This window comes from Lissotriton vulgaris, chromosome 5 (assembly GCF_964263255.1).
Source record: "Lissotriton vulgaris chromosome 5, aLisVul1.2, whole genome shotgun sequence".
In the NCBI taxonomy this organism is placed as follows: Eukaryota; Metazoa; Chordata; class Amphibia; order Caudata; family Salamandridae; genus Lissotriton; species Lissotriton vulgaris.
The window spans coordinates 1,720,004,056-1,720,018,113 of NC_141693.1; the positions used below are offsets into that span (position 1 = coordinate 1,720,004,056).

A 14,058-nucleotide genomic window follows, 5' to 3' on the forward strand; every position below is an offset into this window, starting at 1 on the left:
AAAGTAAGGAATCTGCTGCAAGATACTTTCTCTACCAGATCAGGCGTTCTGAGGGTAACTAACTAGTCCTTTAAGTCCTTCATGAATGTAGAGTACTCTCGGACTGCTATGCAACCTGGGTTGGTGTCTGCCTCACAGCCAGTCTCCCGAAGGTGAAGGGATATCACCTGAAATCTGAACTTCCTTCTGGAAAAACTATGGACTGCCCTGAAGTGCCTAGAAGTGTGCCTGCTGAGAAAGTGAAAGTGTGTGCCCGGCCCTGCAGGCGAGAGACTATTCGGAAAGAGTGAGGTTCATGGTGGCTTTGGGGTTCCCAGGGAGAGCGACTACTCGTGAGAGCACTTGTGATTGTGGCCCCTATTCCTAACCCCTGGTTTCTCATCTTGGTTCCCGGCTGGAACCGTTATATTGTGATTCTTGTCTGCCCAATCTGGCCTATAACATTGATTTCCAAAGGCTCGAAAAAGGCCTGCAACTGTGTTACTACCAAAGGCCAATATAAGGGCTGTGATTGCATGATTGCCATTGGCCCAGACAAGAGGGGCAACTGTCTTACTGCTCTAGGCCTGATTGAGGGCTGCAGCAGCTTTAGTGTCATAAGCCGAGCCAAGATTGTACGTACCTTTGGACCCAAATAGTACTTCAAATTCCAAGACTTTGCTGCCTGACCCTCTGTCTGTGCCTGCGTTGGCCCAGGCGGGGCAGCAGCACTACTTCAAATGAAGACCAACGGTGCCAAATGGCACCTGCTCAAGTGCCACAACTTCCGTAGACTTGGCGTGGCGCTCCTAGATGTGATCTGCAACACATCAGAGGCCTTGCCCGCGGAACCATGATTGATGCCGGGCATGGAGGAAAGCTGTCCCCGGTACAAGGCAGTGAACAAGGACTCCTAGGGTCAGCTATGAAGATAAGGGGTAAGACCAAATGCAAACTGAGCACATTTGATTGCATCCGAGATTCATCCTATTTCCTTTTTCACAATGAAGACGAAACGCAGATTTAAGGGGAGCCACCCAGGAGGGAACAGTGGAGGGAGGGAGCAGGTAGGGTGTTGTACTTTCAGGGGAACACTGACTTTTGTGATCATTAATAGTACAACTGTATGATGTAAGTGCTGTCTTTCTTGTAAAGACATGCATTAGGCTAGATTTTATCATTGGGCATGTTGGTTGATTGTTGAGTTCTGAGCTGGAACACCCCTACAATCCCTCCCTGAGGAGCCTATGACTGCTTACGCTTGCGACCTCTAGAATAAAGTGTAGAAAGGATTGTATTTGGCCTAGTCATGGTTAAATGGGCCCTGGGACATCAGTTCCAAGTTCCTTGAGCTTCACAGTTAATGCCCAGTAACCCCTCTCCATCCATGCCCCCCCTGCCCTTGAATGGGATCTGACATTCTGCAAAGAGAAATCACCAACAAACATCCTTCTGCTTTATACACCAATTACTTTACAGCGCCACTCTCCATCTCAGACTACTTTTATTATTCTGCCTTGATAACCAAGTTTGCATGGAAGGTCATTTAGCCCTTTCAGTCTTGCAGGATGTTTTTAAGTCATTCCACAGACCCTCCACCTGGGGAGTTACTGCTTTTGTATCTATTCTAATGGTGAGTAATCTGTAGTTCGAAGTATCCATCAGGAGTTACTTACCTTTGGCAACGCTCTTTCTGATGAATACTTTATCTAATCCTAGATTCCTTACCACCCTCCTCCCTGCTCTATGGAATTGTCGTTTTTTGTTTTCATCTGAAAAGGTTCCAAATTGGAGATCTGGATACAGGTGCTTCTGATCATTGTTGGGCTCTGCGTTCTGGGGCATGGACAGTGTTAAGAAAGAACTTGACTTGAGACTTGCTGCGATGGCACTTATAGGTGTTATCATTGTCACTTCCAGGGAGTAACTAAGTTAACATGTAGCCATGCATTGCCACCTACCGGCACCCAAGTAATGCTGTTTTAAAACGTCAGTGTGCCTCGAGGATGTTCTAATAGTGAGGAATCTCCAGTTAGATAGAGCATCCATCAGAAAGAGTGTTACCAAAGTTAAGTAACTTGTTTTGTCTCCTAAAGTGATTCATCTGAATCAGTCCTCTGAGCTGACTGCTCTTATTTTTCTCAAGTTTTCCTGTCAATGCGGACTTGAGAATTTCAAAAGCGGTATTAAAAATGAAGAATAGTCCCCTCAAATAAAAAACGATTGTGCTTCCTAAGATTGAGGAAGCTGGCAGGAGCTCTGCAACCGAGCTTCTTATTATCCATCATTGGCTCCAGCAACAAAACATGATTATTAAGCTGTCACTTCTCCTTTTGTTGTTTCCAGCTGACTAAAAAAAGCTTGTTTAGCTTGAGTGTAGTTTGACTAACAGCATTACAAATGCAATGTCCACAGAACTGTAGAATCTCTCCAACTCCACTTTAATTGAAGGTGAATATGTAGCACTTTGATCCAACCATTTCTCACTGCTCTGTTTTGTTCCAGGTACAAACAACTCAGAGACTCGGAAAAGCAAGAAGAAGAAGCCTAGCCACATGAGCCTGGTGAGCGGTGGTGGGGGAAGCAGTGGAGGAGCAGGAGGTGGTGGTGGTGGTGGAGGTGGCGGCGGCAGCAGCTCCTCTACCTTGTCAATGAGTTCCAGCAAGAAAAAGAAACCCAAACCGCTAACTCCTAGCATCTATGACGACATGAACTGAGATTTGTGAGAGGACTTTCGGCTCTCTGAGACTGCCACCGGTGTACTTTTGCTTTCTTCTGAACATTTCACACTGGAGACTAGATGGCAGAGTGCTCTCCAGTGAACGATGGTGCATGCATTTCCCTGGCATTGATGACCAGGGGATGAGAACACTGCGTGGAGGTGGACATTGCTGAGAGATTCTTTGTGATGGAAGCGGTTGGTGGCTGGGGGCTTCAGCATTTGGGGAGAGGAGACTGCCTCTTTCCCACTTTCCTATGTATTCCATGCTGCTGATCATGGGCTGCTTAATCATGTATGCTGCCAAGGTATGGTGTTTGTCGCTTAGCCACATTGTGCAGGATTTTTGGGATCACAAATTTACACAATCATTGAAAGGTGTCAAGCTGAGTTTGCTTTAATATAGACCTGAGGACTCCTAGTGTACTTGTGTTTAACTTCACAGCCTGCCACGTGGGTCTCACCAGATTGGCCTTGCTTTCAGTGTGTTATAATTTCTAACCCTCTCTTGTAAGGAGATGTCTTGGACCCTGTACTCTCCTGGCTCATACTATAGATGTGCACAGGAATAGGGAAATATCCCAAAGGAGTAATTCTTCATTTCTTTGAAGCTGTAAATTGGTATGTCCAAGGAAGTTGAAAGTTGGTTGGCGATGAAACCTATTTTACTTGAGCGCAGCAATCCCAGTATTAGCAGGGTGCAATTTTTGCCCACTGGGTGCACGGATCTGGGCATAATTGCTGCCATTCAATGCATACATTTTTCAGATATTCCACAATAGTTACTATAATTGAGAGGGCACGCCTTAGTGAGGTAACCTCCGAAAACTCCCTTCAGTGTGCACTAGTTGAATGAACGGTGCTTCTAAAGAATGTTTTCATCTTTTCAGTCAAATGTGCACCAGGCTGACTGCTTTTCTGTAACAAGATACCAACCCTGTGTTTTTCATTTTTTCTGCACTTTCCCATGAGCTGGTAAGCAAAGCTTTGCCACGTTTTGACGTCCAAGAACTTGCCTTTACAGAACCTTTTGTTCCGCAGTACTTTTCCTATGCTAGCAGCCGGTCCTCAATTACCTCAGACAGAGCAGCTTGGCCCTGGCCTACAGTATTTGCTGCTACCTGTCCTGTTCTTTTCCCAATAGTTCAATACACTACACTACACACAGTTCATCTGAACTCTAGGCACTCTCGACATTGCCCTGCTGTAGTCCCTTGGTGCTGTTCTTTCTTCAATGCTGCACCCGGCTCTTCGACTGAACCTGCCACTGTTTACGAATTGAAATGGTGGCCATTTCTGCATTGGGTGCTACTAGGCAAAATACCAGAAATAGTAGCATTGTTAATAATCATGAAGGAGACCTCAACAAATCAACTGCATATTAAATATTAGAGTCTGGTGGGAGATACCTTCTTGTAAAAGTCAACTGAAATGTGGTCTAGCTGTCATTATTTTTGTGTTCTGCCTAGGCTTGGTGCTTCACTCCCAAACCCTGGCTATTGTATTGCACCAGGTTGGAAGTTAAGCTGTCCCTTCTATCAGATTGCCACTTTTCTGTTTTCAAAAGATGGAATATGCATTCACTTCCATTAGTATCACTTCTGATATCCGACTGCAACGACTTGTCCCCTTCGTGAAAGCACATGTCAGAAGAAACAGCAGGCATAGGCTAATTTCAATTCATGGGCTCATGTACCTCCCACCCAATATTATCAGATATTGAAGCTGTTACTGTAATGTATACAAACAATATTTCCCTTCCTTAAGCAAGTCCTTTTTGCAAGCAAGGTGCCCACTGGGCGTGGGCTATATCTGAGACTTGTGTCTGCAGGGCTGTCTTGCAACAACTTCTAACTATACTATAGGTTTGCTACAGCAGGGCTTCTAATTGATCTTCCAGCACAGACCCTACTATGGTTGCACAGCAGGGGCTCACCTTTAAAGTTCGTTGTGGTGGAAGACCCAACCCCCCCCCCCCCTCCAAACCACTGGGCGGGGCAGCTGTGCTGCATTCCCCTTTTGCGATCGAACACTTTGAAGGAATTTAAGAGGCAGTTTCCTCAGAATATTGGACTTATTTCTCTTGAGGTGTCCTAGCACAGGAGTGTAAGGAGGTGGGAACTTGTTATTCCATACTGTTGTAATTTTTTTTTCTTCTGTTGGTGCTGATGTACTGGGCTTCACCCTGAGAATTGCCTTTTTATTTCGCACTGTGTCTGAGGCCATGCATGCAGTAATCATGTTCTTGCTGCAGGGAGAGAAGCATGTGGTCTAAAACTGTTTTATTTTTTCATTTTGTAATTGATATTGTACAGGTAGTAAACTTTGAAATCAGTGTCCTGAAAGTGAATGGTGGCTGCCCATGTAAATAAAAGGACATCTCTCCCTTCAAGATTATGCACTTTGTCTTTTTAGAAGCTCCTGCATGTGCACCCTCCATTCCATCTAACCCATCTCTGAAAATGGCACATGGGAAGGAGAAAACACACAAATTGAAAATATATGTGTGAGGTATGTGTGGCTACAGATACGTATGCTTAACATAATCCTGCAATCTAGTGTTGGGCATGGATGTGTGCAAGTTGTTTTTCTTCAAAGAAAGTCTGAGTCACGAGTTAGTGTGACTCCTACTCTTGCTAGTAATGCGCATGATCATCAACTCCATTGTTAGATTATTTTCTTCCACTGTCTGGTTCAGATGTGTGCTCTTCTGCTCCGGTTTGACACCATTGTGCTGCACTTTTATCAGTTCATGACTGCTTTTTGTCGATATTGTTTTCGATCCCGGTCCACTCAGTCTGTCTTCTGTTTGGTCTGACAACTTGAATTTAACTGGGGAGACTCATTGACCACGGCCCCAGGTGGGCCTTAGGGGCTTTACTTAGGCACTCTCTCCACACCATATCCACTTGGTGATGGAATGGACACCCTTTCATTTCTGCTCTCTGTCACGCCTAGTATCCTCACATCAATCTCCACCAGGTCTGTAATCTGTGCCTCACCCCCGTACATGACCAAGCCAGCTGCGAGGCTTGCAGCTCCTTCGGGTCAGAGAAGACGATGCGACCATCGGGCCTGATGGATCGAAATGTCTTGAAGGAGCGTGGATGATACCCAGACCGTTTCGCACCCGAAGACATCCAAGAACATCACAACCGGTATTGACTGAGGACAAAGGGACCTTCTACCCTGATGACAGCTCCTGCTCTGAAATTGAGGTGCAAGATCTACCTCCTGCTCAACCAGCCATGGGTATTGTGTCCCCACCAACTTGACATCAACTCCATCAGACCACCACAAAAGGTCGCCCTCCTGTTAAAGACCGAACTAAATACATTGTCTGGCCACCACTGCCTTAGAGCCACTGGTCGGCACAGACTGTAAACTTCGGACCCGCCCAGTATGGTGCAGAAGAAACCATCAAAGCCAACTACTTCGGAGCCGACCACTTTGCACCAGTCGACTCAAGCTTCGGAGATGAAAATTTCAGCACCAAAACCTGCCCCATGGGAGCCGAGGTCTTTGTAGTTGAAAATATCAGCGTTCGAGCCCAGAACTTCGGCGCCCAGCAAAACTTTTCATGGATGGGGGTCAGTGGAACTCCTGTGTCAAAGACTGCAGGAAGAACTATACATTCCGCAAAAGCATATTATGATCCATCCAGACACAGGCCAGGTAATTACTCGACCTTCACACACCGGTGCTCAACTCTCGAAAAAGCAGCTATCTTTTGAAGAGGCTTTGGGCAATCCAACATTGCCCAAACAGAGAAGGAAGACAGACAAGGCCACAATCCTCTATACATTAGCCTACCACCTATACCGGAGCGATGCCACTCACCACCTTCTTCACCCGCATCATATTCACAGAAAAGGTCAACTCATTCTTACATAGGGGGAAGAGACTACGGGGACGCTTTTGATATCCCACCCGATGACCCATGGGATACTTATGATACTGACCTACCAGCTGATCTGTACCCTACAAAACCATCCCCCGGATGACAAAAATGCATATCACAACTTGATTATTACGGCTACCACCTTCCATAAGTTGCAACTACACAATGAGTCCCTAGAAGAAGACTTTCCATTACACTTAGTTCTGCAAAATACCTCCCAATGCAACGCTAATGGGTATGCTCTGTCACACCCCTGACATATTCAATGACCCTATAATCTCTAGGGTGATAACACCAAGGGTAGACAAAAATTTAAAGCATCCCCTAATGACACGCTATACATACAAGTCAACTTCCACCAGACTCATTAGTAATAGGCTCTGCAAGCAAAAGAGCCAATTCTTAAACATCTGGAGAAGCCCTTCTGCCGTACAAGGAGAGCTAGAAAATAGATGCTGCTAGAAAGAGGGTATTTGCGCAATCCACCAATCACTGCGTATTGCAAATTCTATTGACCTTCTCTCTAGGTATGATAAGAGCCCATTGGAACAATATGGAGGATCTCCTCCAATACTTCCCAGAAGAACACAAAAAACAAGCCTATCAAATATATCTGAGGGAAAATTAATTTCCAACGCAATTATACATTGTGCCCTTGACGCTGCGAATACTACAGCTAGGGTAATAAACTCCAGTCTTTTACCACGCACACATGCTTGGATATGAGTCTCATGGTTCAAACCTGAGGTGCAGCAAAATCCCAAACAACCTCACCTAGAGGATTCTACTAAGGCTCATATAGGTGTAACAACTTCAAAGGGAGAGACAAAGGCTAACTTACCAAATCATCTGCTACAACCACCAAACCCTGACTTGCCTCTCATTCCACCCAGTCACACAACACCTGTTTGGGTAGTTTTCAAGGGTACTTTTCCACCTGGCGGAACATCACCTCCAACCAGTGTATGTTGGATATTATCCAACATGGTTATTGTCTGGAGCTCACTTCGACACCTCCCAAAATTTCCCATGCAAACACAGACTTTCCCCACAACATCCAAAGTTGCTCCGGGAAGAAGTGCAAGCACTCCTCAAAAAAGGAGCTATAGAACCCTTCCACTCCATCAACAGGGCACAGGAGTCTATTCCCTATACTTCCTTATTCCCAAAAAGGATGGATCCCTGAGGCCAATATTGAATCTCCTACTCCTAAACTAGAACATTCTCTCAGAGCACTTCCACGTGGTTACTCTTCAAGATGCCATCCTGTTATTACAACAAGGCAACTTCATGGCTGCACTCAACCTCAAAGACGCCTACTTTCATATTCCTATTCACCTGGCACATTGTTGGTATATGAAGTGTGTAATAAATGGTTAGCATTACCAATTCAAAGTGCTCCCCTTCGGGGTCACCCAGGGTCTTTACCAAATGTCTTTGGGCAGTAGCTGCTCACATGCGCAGACAAAGCATACATGTCTTTTCATACCTGGATGACTGACTTGTCAAAAACGCAACTCGTCAAAATTGTTGCCAACTCACTCTCCATAAACCTACTTAACAGCTTAGGCTTTACAATCAGCACCTTAAAATCCCTCCTCCAGGCCCTTCAGATCCAACCTTACCTAGGAGCACTTTTCAACTAGGAATAGCTTACCTGAATGCTGCCAGGATAAAATCATTCCAGGCACTCATTCCCCATGTTTGTCAAGGTAACAAGGAGGACAGTCCTGTTTCCTCTGCATGTTGGCTTCATGTATAGCCATAGTACCCCATGCCAGACTAAACATGCGTCCATTGCAGGAGTGTGTAGCACATCAATGGACTAAGCGGAGGGTCAATGGGATGTTGGTCGGCTAGCCACTCTCTGCAATGGTGCATCACCAACAACTTGTTGAAAGGGCTGCCTTTCTTAGACCCAGTCTGCAGACAACCATAACCATGGACTCCTCCCTCACGGGAAAGGGAGCACACTCACAAGTTCTAACTGTCCAGGGCCACATGGACCTAATCGGCTATCTCTCCACATAAATCACCCAGAGTTACTAGGTGTTCACCCAGCGCTGAAAGCCTTCCGTCGTCACCTGATTGGCTCCTGACGCATCAAGATTGACAACATGGTAGTCCTATATTATCTCCAAAAGCAAGGATGCACCCAATCCCCTCAGTGTTCTCATTTAGCCCAAGCCACTTGGCGGTGGGCTCTCCGATACAACATTCACCTGTTAGAGTACCAACTGGGATTGTACAATAACTTTGCAGATCTCCTCAGCTGGAGGCCCCAGTAAGTCCATGAACTCCAGCCGAAATTCCTTCTCCAATACTTCCAGCGTTAGGGACTACCACAAATAGACCTCTTCGCCAGGAAATGCCAGATGTCCAAACTTCACCTCTAGGTTTCCACACCCTCAGTCTAAGGGCAACACACAATGAATCAGTTAGTCAGGGATATTTGCTTATGCTTTTCCATCTCTCCCACTGCTTCCGTTTGTAGTTGGCAAACTTCGGCAGATCTCTCTTATCTTGGTGGCTCCCACATGGGCACAACATGGTTCACCACACTCCTCGCACTGCCGACAAGGCAGGACCTTCTCACCCACAACCATGGAGAAATCAGACACCCGGAACTCAGTTCCCTCATTCTTGTGAATTGGCTACTGAAGTTCTAGAATTTGGTTACTTCATTCTCCCAAACACATTCTCAAACAGACAAGCAGGCCTACTACTTGGGCCTGTGACAATGCTAAATGGAAAAGATGTATTCACTGTTGTCATTCCAAACACATTGATCCCTTAACAGCCAGGGTACAAGCCATTGTCTGCTACTTATTTCATTTGCACACCTGTTGGATTCTGGGTTATTGGTAGGGGCAAATGTAAGTCTGCCACTGGCAATAAGGCCACTAACACATGGTAGGACCCAGCATAGTTCTTTGAAAATTATTCCTATGCTCAACCCTTGGTAACGTGGCTGTGAGCAGAAAGGCTAAAATTAAAAGACAGGTATGTAAAGTATTCGAAAACACCATTTCAGTAAATAATTAAGGCACACACAAAATACAAATCCAACACCAATTTATAAAACTAGGTAATATTTGTATATTTTAAATGACACCAAAACAAAAAAAATCCACTGTAGGGAACCAGAGATATGAATTTTTAAAGACTAGTCAATTTCTAGTGCTTAGAAACCAACAGTGCCTCTTTTAGACATTTTGTTTCCTCTGACAGGGACAACTTCAAACATTGTTCTGGAGAATCTCACCAAATGTGTTGCGCCTTCTCCAGCAGGCTGGTCTAGTTAGAACTCCTTCCTGAAGTTCTGCTTGCGGGTCTTAAAGTATCCAACACACAATCCAAGGTTCTGGAATCTCTAAGAGGGTCCTTGAAAGTGTGAAACTTCAATTCCACAATCCACTTGAACAATACCCTTACAAATCCACTGGTACTCCTGGCTGGGAATTTGTTGTGGGGATGTCCAGGTGCGCTCTGTTAACCTGTAGCTTGCAGGGAGTTCACTCTTTAGTCTTTTTGCAGCAAGGTAACCCACAGGGCTGCAGTTTCAGTTGGTGCAGTCTTCAGAGGTCAGGCCTTAGAAATCTTTGCACAGCAAAACTTCACAGCAGGGAACTTCTTGTTTCAGTAAGTTTCAAGCAACAGATCTGGAGGGCTCTGCCCCTCTCAGATACTTATTCAAAATTCTCTGGGTCAAGCACCAGGTCACTTCTGACCAATGAGATCATGGTAACTCCTCATAGTTATGACCACATCCTGTAAAGTGTGACATTATGTTGTCCCAGAGTGCACCAATCTTCCAAATCCATAATGCCTGATTTTCCAGCAAGGAGGTAAGAGCTGGCTAAACACACCCCCTGGGATGGCTTATCTAAATGGACTCTTCCCCCTACTATCTGCACATACCTTCCTTAAGCCTAGCCCTTACTCTGGGTCAAGAGTGTCATAGTGAAACTGAAACCCAGGCCTCCCCTCTGCCTTTGAAGAGCATGGTTTACGACTCTATGCCCTTGCCTGGCATGCCTATAGACCAGCACACTGCCCTTGGAGCAGAGTGGTTCAACCCAGGGGTTCTGTATCACCTCTTCAAAGCAGCCTGGCTAATCCACTTAACTCTGACCAATCAGGGCAGACCACTGGCAGGCTGAATTTGGACTTACAAGAAGCTATAAGACTTTCTTGTTTGTAAGTACACTTTAGGAGAAATTCAACAATATAATATTGTTGGATTTACTACTACCATTCTGGGAAGTCTTTGAATGGTCTGGCTAGTCCACTCCTATCAATATTTATTAATCAATTGCTTCCTATCATGTTTACCTATGGGCTGGGGGTTTGCAACAGGGAAAATGACTTGGGCCAGTTTTCTAGCACCGGGGCTTATAAAAACACATTTTATAAGTATTTCCCTAATTTCTACAGGACCCCCACCACCTGTGTAACAAGGGGAGACTTGGGGTTCTGAACTGCAGAAATATTGCAGATCCTCCTTACCCAGTGCTCCTAGCATCAACGTCGAATTTGAGCAGCACTTTAACACAATGTGGGGAGTGAAATGTAAATGTAAATTGATACTTGTATAGTGCACTACTCACCCGCAAGGGTCTCGAGGCGCTTGTACGAATACCGCTGTGGAACCCATCCTGGCTTTCCTTGTGAGGCGTCCACTCCAGGGCACCCCCAAGGTGGTGGCCAGGCATCCTTAGCGTTGTGGGGGCCGTTGTGAGATTAAGCAAGCTATTGCCCAGAGTTGCCGAGTGGGACTCCATGTATGGAATAGGCACGAGGTGAGAATTATCAGGTCCGTGGAATTTTGAGCCTAAGACCCGCCGAGGCGGGGAATTGAACCCTGGTCCCGGGCTAGACCTCTGCATCAGGGTCTGCCGCTCTAATCATTGAGCCACACTTCTCCATGTGAAATTTCACTTTACTCAAGCATATAAAACGAATTTTATAAGGGTGCACCTTATAGATAACTGACCCCCCCCCCCCACCCCTAGGATACCTAGGGGAGACCCAGGGGGGTCTCTAATGTGCCAAAACATTGTAGGTTTTCCATTTTTAAGTGCCCCTACCACCAAAGTCGAGTTTGGCACAATTTACTGTTGAAAAGCTGCCCTGGCACCCAGTGCTGCTTTTAAACTGACCTCTTGCTTCAGCAAAAAGCTGCTGCACTCTAAACTGCCATGCCTCGGGCACTGGGGACTTCTAGATAGTTTCAATCCCCTGCTCCATTATAAACATGGGGCCTATGGGGTAGGTCATGCCAATTACCCCACCATACCATTGTGTACCCTAGTGTATGTTGGGTGGTTTAACTGTACTGTGTTCCTTTCAGCTCAACACTGGCCTTGGGACTGGTTAGGCAGAGCCCAGGGTCAGTCAAAATCAGTTACCACCAGCATCAGTCAGCAAAAAGTTGGGGGTGCCCAGGATGACTTTGCAACAACACTTTTATATTTATATATATATATATATATATATATATATATTTATATATATATAGCTACATACCTACAGAATGGGCAACACATTTCCCTTTACAGAATTCCAGTCATCAAAGCCTTCCTCGAAGGTCTAAGAGTAATGCCTCCTAGGGTTCCCCCCCGCTCTCACAAGGAATCTCAATGTAACATTCCGATGGTCGCCATCACTTCGGTTAGACGGGTCAGTAAGCTTTGTAGCAGGGATTCTGCTCATACACAGAACTGTGCATAGAGACTTGGAACCTCAGTGAATTAGGGTGTACCAAAACTCACCTTAGTAGCCAAAATCCTTTACCAGACTAGCAATGTGTCTCATTGGTTCTTCCATACCCCCAATGATTAGACCACCCAGAACATGGAACTTAGAATACCTCAGGCAATGTGGAACACATGAACACTCTTTCGTTATACTCTCATGCTAGTCCAAAACGGGGAGTAAATGAAGACACGTGCAAGTTTGAAATATTTATTTCTAATGCCGTGTTCTCAGGCGCAGTATCATAGCAACATATTAGCAGACATATTATAAGCAACAAGATTATCAGCATAGTTACTATTCCATAAAATACAAAGGGAGAAAGCATGTTAAAATGCTAAATGAAGAAAGGCTAGATTACACCTAGAAATCACCCTCCCTTGCTACTAGGTTATTTTATATCTACCTCTGGTCCTAGTAGAAATGGATCACATTATTTCCTACACCAGCTCTCTGCATGCAAATGTTCTCCAAAGTGTGTTTGCATGCCTGCGCAGTGCATTTTTAAGGTGCCAAAATCAGAGGCGGCCACAGCTGCATATATGTTATGTCTAGAACGTGCGCTGATCAGACCGAACAACAACCACTGTGTTGAAATAACCTTGAAGACCTCGGCACTCGCTGTTTAGGCAAAGCTTACCAAGCAAAGCTGCTACTATAGGAAAACCTATTATTCTCGTGTGAAGCAAAACAGTCTGCTAGACTCTAAACATTTGCAATAATGTGTGTCGTGTGCAAAGGCAGCAGAAAGGAAAAATTGCGTTTAAACTTCTAATAAGCTCATGCTAACTTAACACAGTGTAAATGCAAGGCTCTTCCCCATGACAACCTCCCTTGATCCGAGCACAGATAAGACAAATGGCAAATTTGGAAGGCAGAGTTCAAGAACAACTGTCAGAACCAAGCTCAAATTGCCACAGGGAAAAAACTGGAACAAAAACCTCCATAATTTGAATGTTCTTCAAATCAAGTAATTCTAGCCATGGACATAGTGAAGTCAATAGGTCGGGGCAGAAAAAAATGAAACTGAGAATAACAATATCCGATGTCCAACTCGTGACCTCGGTCATGGAAGAGAGAGAAGCGATGACCACTCAATCCAATATTGTATATGCAAAATATGTAGCAACAGCCTCCAATAGGAAGTCACTGTTCTCATCCGAAAACATGTCTGACATCCAATTTAGCAAAGGAAAAGAACATGCATGTTCTTCAATTACCGGAGCCTCTAGCACCATCAGAGGGCAACTCAGTGTATCCTCAATGTAGCTGTGTGCCAAGAAATCTTGCGCCGCTGCGAAAACATCCCAACGTCCCAGGACTCCATGCATCCCTGCAAAGGCCATAATCCCTCCGCCAGAACAAAGCAATTCATGAGCAGCTTTGTTGTTGAGGGGCTCATAAGCTGATTGTAATCCGCATCGGGAGACACCGTATCGCAGAGACACAAATCAAGGGCCCAGTCGAAATCGCAACTCCGGCAATGAAAGACAGGCTGGACGCATGTAAAGTAGGAAAATCGAAATGATAATCCATAAACAGCACTCAATGTAGCAAGAGGCAGCGCTCCATAAAATTCAAGCATTCGGCTGCGGAGCAGCAGCAGTCGTGACAGATCTTCTTGCAACACAGGACGTGCATCCATTTTGAAATAAACAGAACAGCAGAAGTACGCCTGCAACCAGAGCCAGCATTAAGGGAA

At 45.3% G+C, this 14,058-nt stretch overlaps 1 protein-coding gene across 2 annotated transcripts in view; it reads left to right on the forward strand.

The window, feature by feature from the left end:
* The window catches only part of ATXN7L3 (ataxin 7 like 3), a 131,002-nt gene extending 125,912 nt beyond the window's left edge, over positions 1-5,090 (forward strand). For both annotated transcript variants that reach the window (XM_086923921.1, XM_086923922.1), the window contains one exon: positions 2,485-5,090. In XM_086923921.1, the coding sequence (XP_086780047.1) occupies positions 2,485-2,696 (212 nt within the window). In that variant the 3' untranslated portion in view covers positions 2,697-5,090. The remainder of the gene's footprint in view (positions 1-2,484) is intronic.
* Positions 5,091-14,058: the final 8,968 nt, after the last annotated feature.